This window comes from Zea mays, chromosome 8 (assembly GCF_902167145.1).
Source record: "Zea mays cultivar B73 chromosome 8, Zm-B73-REFERENCE-NAM-5.0, whole genome shotgun sequence".
In the NCBI taxonomy this organism is placed as follows: domain Eukaryota; kingdom Viridiplantae; phylum Streptophyta; class Magnoliopsida; order Poales; family Poaceae; genus Zea; species Zea mays.
Window position 1 is genome coordinate 115,213,171 of NC_050103.1, and position 8,591 is coordinate 115,221,761.

General features: G+C 41.0%; 1 protein-coding gene across 4 annotated transcripts; it reads left to right on the forward strand.

The window, feature by feature from the left end:
• The first annotated feature begins 801 nt into the window (after positions 1–801).
• Positions 802–7,682, forward strand: LOC100192464 (uncharacterized). Of its 4 annotated transcripts, none has more exons than XM_020541861.3 (4): positions 802–1,210; positions 5,335–5,393; positions 5,928–6,205; positions 6,664–7,682. In XM_020541861.3, the coding sequence occupies exons 1-4, from the start codon at positions 1,086–1,088 to the stop codon at positions 7,447–7,449; spliced, it is 1,248 nt and encodes a 415-aa protein (XP_020397450.1). In that variant the 5' UTR covers positions 802–1,085; the 3' UTR covers positions 7,450–7,682. The 4 variants fall into 4 exon arrangements, with proteins under 4 accessions (XP_020397450.1, NP_001345323.1, NP_001131156.1 ...); XM_035961270.1 differs by having other exon boundaries at positions 1,086–1,210; positions 4,987–5,393; NM_001358394.1 differs by lacking the exon at positions 5,335–5,393 and having other exon boundaries at positions 933–1,210; positions 6,664–7,655.
• The last annotated feature ends 909 nt before the right edge of the window (positions 7,683–8,591 follow it).

The following is an 8,591-nucleotide window of genomic DNA, read 5'->3' on the forward strand; positions in this document are numbered from 1 at the left end:
GGTAAAATGAGTATTCCATCCTCTAGTGATGATACCAGTAGTGATGATGAAGGTGAGAGAAAGCCCTCCGCAGATGAGCTTGCGGAAGCCGTGATTTTTTCAGGATGTATGCACTAAACAAAAGGCTCAACTTAAAACTTTAAAAAATAAGTTTATTAGCTCTCAAAATGATTATAAATGTTTACTAGAAAATTTTGAAACATTTGCAAAATTTGAATTGTGAGCTATCCACTAAAATTGAGCAATTAGAGTCTAGTGCTCCATCCTTAGCTACCAATGATGGCCTTATTAAAAAGAATGAAAAACTTAAGGCTAAGTTAGCTAGCTCTCAAGAAGCCATTGAAAACTTGTTAGGAAAATTGGCAATTCTTAGCATACATAATAATAAGCTAACTACTAAGCTAGAAAACATTGGTAGCACCCCTGAAGCAACTTTGGTTGAAATATCTAAAATTATTAAAAAAATACTTCTACTTCTTACTTTTATTTAAAATTTTAGACATAGTCTAGAATTGACAGTGACAACACATACTAATGTGGAGCCACATGCCAATTCAATTGCCTCCGTATCCTAAACACCTTATGCTATTTATAAGGTGGTCCAACAATCTCACAAATACGTTTATAGATAACGACCAATCTTTTTATATAGTTCATACTTGTACCATTGAAATCCTTTAAATTATTTAAATTTAACTAACTTTATGTGAATTGTTAGGACGTTGTAGGCACAGTTATTCATTTAGAACAATTAGTCATTAAAGAATGTCGGTGGAAGGCCCCATGTTATTGTACAGTTTATCGTGCAGGCACCCTCGTCACTGACTCCACAAACAAAATTGCAGAGTCGGAGACCAACGCCACGCCGACATCGACAGCACTGATCCGACAAGTCGCCGTTTCTGCCCTAAGCACGGACGCTGTTGGTCACACTCGCGGAGCCCCATCCTTCCCTCCCGGTCTCTCCTTGCGAGCTAGTACCCTACTTGCTGCACAGTGCCACACCGCTCGCGCTGGAGTATGGGTTCGAGCCCGATGTGGTGGTCAGGACCACCACCGTCGCCGTGGAGCCGCGGTTTAGGGAAATGGTGGGCGCTGGTAGGGCCATTCGTGGTGAAGGCCGTCGGGTTCCTGCTGCTCGCGGGCCTCTTGTTCCGGGTGCTCTGGTCCTTTCCGTCCTCTCCGGCGCCGGCGTTGCAGATCACAAAAGGTGCGGCATTCGATTTCTCTTCTGTTTTAACTTCTAAGGGTTGTTTAGTGTTACCCTGGTGCGGGATCTTAGGGTTTGACACCTTCTCAGGGTTTTTGTGATTCTGAGATTTGGAGATTTTGATCTTGCATTTCTGATTTTGTTTTTGCGGGCTGTAAGCAATGGTGTCGATTTCCTTTGAATGTAATGCTACAACGTTGCAATATCCTTATCTAGTTATCTTACTGTAGAAATTTGGGTCTTTATGAGGCGATCCGGTTGTTCAATTGAGAGTTTGTTGTAGCTTGATCCGATATCATGGATGGTATATATATTGTTTGGTGACGCAAGTGAACTGAAAATTTTGGAGCTGTCAATCTGCTGTGTGTGCCCCTGCTGTAGGTCTTAACTTTTCCACTTCGCTAAATAGGAATGGGAAATGAAATATTAAATTTTAGGGGAGACTTTTTTGAAGAGCATGATTTCAGGTTGTTCTTGTGGCAAGAGTGCTGGAGATGTTGCTAGAGGGATTCAAGTAGCTAGGCATTTTGACCTCGTTCTCGAAGAACGATTAATTATTTATACTCTACAACGTGGACAAAGCTCCACCTGGCCACCCGTGTTTCATGAAGACAAGTTAAGAATAATACTTCGAACCCTTTGAGAACTAGGAGTTATATTGTTTTGTCCTGCCTTAGCATTTCTTAATTCGAGTTGATTCCACAACAGTGACACGTAGGGTGTAAACGGGGCTATTTCCTAGCCGTCCAATTGACCGAGGTGGGTTGGACGTTGATCAATATCTAGGCATTTTCTCGGATATTGAGTACATTTTTTATCCGAATATCACGTCTGAATATAAGAAGGGCAGTATTAGTCTGATGTTGGGTATCTGGTCAGATAATTTGCATAGCTAAGTCTGATATTGGATTCATATAGTTTTTATTGATATCCATTAGGAGTGGATCAGTGGACTGGGATCCCAAGATAAATTTTAGCAAAAAAAGTTAATGAAGGTATATTTGGTTACCTTTTTTGTGAAGCATATAGAAGTTTGAAGTACATCTAAGTTAGAATTCAACTTTTCTGAAGTATTTTAATAAAGTAAAAGTAAAGTATGAACTGAGTTTTAGATCCAACTTGATTATGAGAAAAATACAAATGGACAGTTAGTGCAACATTTGGACAAGCCAGATCTCAACACCTTCGGTCACTCAAATACCAAAAAATATAAATTCTCTCATATTAAGAACACATATTTAAATTTTAATCAAATGGCTCCAATTATTCCCAAATTTAATTATTTTTTCCAAATGTTGCACTAGTTGTCCATTTGTATTTTTTGCGTTGTAGACTGCATTGTTCACAGAATGAAGTTTGAAATACAAGATGGGATGAGAGATAGGATGTGTAAGCTGCTCGTGTCATGTACGGTAAAACGTTCACTAGGCGCAGGCGCGCGCGTGATGTCCGGCGAGCAGTCGAGCGCGCGGCCACAGAGCGGGCAGCAGCGCATGCTGCAAATCAGCCACAGATAGCAAGTGGCTAAGATTAGGGAAGATGGCTAAGATTAGGAAAGAAGCAGTCTATCAGGCTAGAGAGAATCAAGGAGACTTGCTCCATTTGTAATTGGCCACCGGCCATATATTCATGTATGCAGCACGATTACAGAAAAAAAAAAGAATTTATCCTTCTTCTACCTCTAGCCTCTTAAGCCTGCGGTTAGGGGGGCATAACCCCGACCGGAGAAGACGGCCGACGGCTACGAGCTACGTAGCCGAGGTCCGGCGAGTCAGGGATTCCAGGTCCTTGACAGCGAACCGGCGCCATGACGGGGTGCCGTCATCTTCTTGCAGCTGAATGTACCAGTGTTGCGCGATGCCCTCGAGATTGTATGAGGCCATCCACACTTGCTCCTCCGGCGAGGAACAATGGTGGCGAAAATATGACTCACACTTGTTGATGAAGAGGAGAGGATCGGTTTTGCCATCAAACCGAGGGAAGTCCCATTTCTGGAATTTCGGCGGGCGGTCGGCGTCGCGCGGGCGTTCATGCATGGCGCCGCCGGAGGACGACGACGCGGACTTCTCCTTCAGGCCGGAGATGTCGGCCTGCATCTCCTTCATCATCTCCACTACGTCGGCAAGGGTGTACTCAGACATGGCGCTGGAGGCAGAGGAACGGGTGGGTGATGGAGGTGGTGTGTGGCTGGTGGGGGGTTCGGTGGACTGGGAATTGCTGGACGAAGATCGCCGGACTCGTGATACCAAGCTGTCAAGGACCTGGAATCCCTGACTCGCCGGACCTCGGCTACGTAGCTCGTAGCCGTCGGCCGTCTTCTCCGGTCGGGGTTATGCCCCCCTAACCGCAGGCTTAAGAGGCTAGAGGTAGAAGAAGGATAAATTCTTTTTTTTTTCTGTAATCGTGCTGCATACATGAATATATGGCCGGTGGCCAATTACAAATGGAGCAAGTCTCCTTGATTCTCTCTAGCCTGATAGACTGCTTCTTTCCTAATCTTAGCCATCTTCCCTAATCTTAGCCACTTGCTATCTGTGGCTGATTTGCAGCATGCGCTGCTGCCCGCTCTGTGGCCGCGCGCTCGACTGCTCGCCGGACATCACGCGCGCGCCTGCGCCTAGTGAACGTTTTACCGTACATGACATCTCGAGATCGCCTTAAAGGTATCTCCTGATTCTTTTATTTTTCATTACCAAAAAAAAGGTTAAAATTAGCAGGAGCTGTGCTTTCATTAACAGGAAAAACTGAAAAAGGAAGCAAGATAATATGAATTAGTAAAAAGTGCAAAAAGGCCACCTGACTGTGCAAGGCTAGCTGATAAACAAAGAGAGGCAGAGGGCGTTGCATGTCTATTTGTCTACCACTCCAAGCAGTTCTTGTGTGTGATATCCTCCCTCTGTTTGGTGCATAACACGCAAATTGTCAAGCTGGTGTTATTGAAAAATTGCCTGTATTTCTTTCCTTCCATAGATGCAACCTACATAAACAAGCTCTATTGAAAGCCGTCCTTTCCCTTCTTGCTTAATTACATATTTTTCTTTCTCTAACCAATCCATCAAATGTAATTTCTCAAGTTGATTTTTATTGATCCCTGTTGGCCAAGGCCATCCAACTACCAAATTCCAGCCTTTTCTCTGTACCGTGCCACTCTTTCATTAATGGTAGCAGGTTTTCACAAATCTGGTCATGAGGTTGGCTTCATATGGTTAAGTTGTCTTCCACAATTCTATCATGCCTTAATAAGCATGCTAAAAAAGTATTTGTTCCTTTTTTATTTTCCAGATTTGAGTGGTACAAGGCTACAAGCTTTAGTTGGCCACTTGTACTGTTCTCTACCAATATATTATTTGGCAAATACTGTTCTTCAGGTGTCCACTTGAGGTGGTCTGCTACTCTGAAATTAATAAAACTTAATAACACGACACTATTTTGTATTTTCAATACTTTGCCAGGTATTTATTTCATTCACATTTCCAGTACCATGATATATCTCTTGGTGTCTTGCTCTGTTACCAACATTTTGCATTTCTACCATCATAAACATGGCATACCATGATACCAACAACCTTTAGAGCCATAGAACAGCATCCTCTTGATTTATCACTAGGCACATTGGATAGCCAAACTCTGGTTCCTTCTGGTCTGTCTGTCATACCATAACCAGTTCAGAGGACTTGGGTAAAGCATGTTAAGTAAGATATCCGCCGCACAAAGTGTTTGGTTGACGCATTGGGATCTGTTTTAATAGATAGTGATCCTGCCCTTATGCTCTGCAGGCTTTCCATAAGAACCGCCAACCGCTCGTTAAGATTGTGTTTTTGCTCATTTACATTTCTGCCTTGATGTTTTGAGAAAGATACCCAACAAGTGCCTCATATCTGCAAACACCCTTGCCGTACAATGCTTTGAAGACCACAATAATCACTCGCTGCTAGCAATGAGATCTATTAAGATAAATGATAATTGAGGACATCAACCAAATTAATTACAGTTACTGTACAAGCATGGGACAACACATGCTACATGGCTTATTAAACTTTCATAAGTTAGGTCAGCTGTTCAACCTACTGTGCTGTGACTCAGCATTCAGCAATATTTAAGGCTATGCATGTCCTTGGATGTAGACACCGGAATGATCTCACTTCATTATTATCCATAAAAAAATATGGGACCAACGAGTTAGGTGAGTGTCTGGTCTTGATGAAATATTTTCTGTACATTAAAACTGTACCTTGATCCTTCTGTCTATTTGCTGTTACCATCTTTTGCTGGTGAAAATGAGATTAAGCTTTGTAAACACAACATTATAGACCATAGACTTTTGCACCCAATCACAACTCGCTAATGCTATTTGTAGATTGACATGGTTTTGGAATCTAATTTGACAAGTCTTTTTTTGGTGTCCTAATAAATTATTAAAATTTGAAAAATACTATGAGAAAAGTCAATTTCTGGGTCTGTTTTTTTATTTCCATACAGTACAATTTTATACAAGATCTAAATAAGTTGGTGTGGATCTAAATTTTAATAGCACAATTGAATGCTTTCTAGTACAGAACTTATCTGTTACTGGATGTAGTAAATTACAATCCTTGTATATTACAAGTACAGGGTTACCAAGCTTTAGAATCAGAAAGCAGAAACAATATGAGTTGAATGTTTCACTATTTTTTGTTCTTGTTTCTAGTATTTCTCATGTGAGGTGTTACTTGTATAGGAAAATGCAGTCTTTTCAATGGGGAATGGATACCAAACCCCTCTGGTCCAGCCTATACAAATGCAAGCTGTCGATTTATCGACGATCACCAGAACTGCATGATGAATGGTAGACCTGATAAGGAATATCTACATTGGAAGTGGAAACCTTATGGATGTGATCTTCCACCATTTGATGCAGTAAGATTTCTAGATTCTGTGAGAAACAAAGGTTGGGGACTAATTGGTGACTCCATCCTTCGTAACCAAGTTCAGTCATTGCTTTGCCTTCTGTCTAAGGTAAATGCTACCGACTTTACTTTCTCGTTCTCCCGCGATGCACTATACAGTGTCCCTATTCTATATTTGAATATGATGGGATCTTTCACAAAACTGTACTGAAAATTTCACCCCTTTTCATCCTTCCAAATCTTCACTTTTAAATAATATATAGGATGTTTTAGTTTGATAACAAGTGCTTTGATACTAGACATTATGCAGGTATTCAAATGTAAAGGTCCTGTTACCATACTTTTTACAAGAACAGCTGAAACTCTTGTTCAGTGTTCATTAAACTTCATGTGTACCACTGTCACATGCTTCCTTCTGGTTGCTGCCAAAACTGGAAGTGTTTGCTTCCTGCTGTTGGCTTTTGCTATTTAATCCGTTTTCTTTTTTTAAATAATGGTGGGATGGAAATTCCCTGATGCTCTAACCTTATTATCTCTTCCACTGTCACATGCTTGCTGCTTGTTTAGGCTGAAGAACCTGTTGAGGTTTACCATGATAACGAATTCAAAAACAGGAGATGGCACTTCCAATCCTACAACTTCACAGTGTCCATCGTCTGGGCTCCTTTCCTCATCAAATCTGGTATTTTTGAGAATGAGGATGGCGTGTCTACCTCTGAAATACAGCTCCACCTTGATATACTCGATGCTAACTGGACAAGTCAGTATGAGAGCTTTGACTATATTATTATTTCTGGCGGACAATGGTTTCTGAGGACAGCGGTCTACTGGGAGAACGGTGCAGTGGTTGGTGGTCATAATTCTCAGAACAAGAACGTCGCTGAACTTGGTTTTGAGCACCTGTATCAGAAAACTCTACAAAACGTTTTCAACTTCATCGTCTCAGCGAAACACAAGCCAGTAATTTTCTTCAGGACCTGGTCACCTGATCACTTCGAGGATGGAGAGTGGTTCAGCGGTGGGTCTTGTCGCAGGAAATTGCCCTACAACAAGGGAGAGTACAGAGAGGGTAACATCGAGCGTGTCATGAGACAGATCGAGCTTGAGTCCTTCAACAAGGCTGTAGCCGCGCTTAGGGGTTCAGCGGACATGGATAGACTGAGACTGATGGATACCTACAGCCTCTCGTCCTTGAGACCGGACGGCCACGTTGGGCCTTACAGAACACCCTATCCCTTTGCAAGGGGCAGCAGTAAATCCACGCCCGTTCAAAATGATTGCTTGCACTGGTGTGTACCAGGCCCCATTGATGCATGGAATGATCTTGTTATGAAGATGGCCCTGGATCCATGAAAACCTTATGGATTTGTATGGTGTGCTCTTATGGAGTAAGTAGCAGCTAAGTGGGCACAAAAAAGTGTGTCCGTTTTGGTTTAGCTGTAAAATAGGAGTGCTAGCAAATAGAGAAACCTCAGGGTTGGCTTTGTTGCAAAGATATGTGTATGTTGTTTTAAAGCTTTATAAGTTTCAACTGGGCAGATACTGCCAGTTGTTCCTGGTTTAACAGGTTGGCCCTCGATGCTGACTGTTCAAGCGTACCATGAATTTTGAGATGGTAGCAAGAAGTAACCTTCAATCCACCGTTCAGCCAGGCATGACTGCTCCAGCTGACGAACTCTTCTAATTTAGAAATACAGGGGTTTAGGATTGTTTAGGATGGCTCCAGATTCCAGCTCCAGTGTGGAGTTTATAATATCAATTTAAATAGTTTTAAAAATATTTTTAATCTATATAGTAAACAAAATAGCTTATCTAAATTTCTACTAAAAAGCTTATAACTTTAGCTTCATGATTGTCTGGAGCATCTAATGACATATTTTATTAACTTCAACCAAATTTTCTGAAGCCAGAGCTATCCTAAAAAGGCCTAAATACGAAAACAAGAAATTGATGGAATGTACTGAGGCTTATCAAGCTGTTTAGAAACGAGAAGGGCTTGAGGCAAAACTAGGTATGTTAATGGAGTACGCCTCATCAAGACACGCATAGATTAAAGCCTGTTTGACACAGTTTTGCTAAGATAGTGAATCTGGCTCATGAGATTTATTAAAAAGCAACTAATCCCCTATGAAACTGTTCGACTTAACGGGTGTTTAATTTCCATCACTAAAGTGTAGTTTGCCGCATTAAATATTTGAATATCATTTATGTGTATTAAATATATGTTTAATTAGATTTAATAAATTTATCTCGTATTTTAGTCTAATTAGTTTTATAATTAAACAATATTTAATATCTATAGTTATCATCTAAATATTTGGTGTGGCATAGAATAAACTACTTTAGTTGGGTGAAAAAACACCCTTTTATATAACAACTCTAGATCTAGGCTAGATCCACGTAATGGTAATTTGTTTTAAATTGACAAATTTACCCCTCTTTAGTAATTTGGTTTGATTTGACTAATCTACCCTCCGTAATTTGGTTTGAATTAA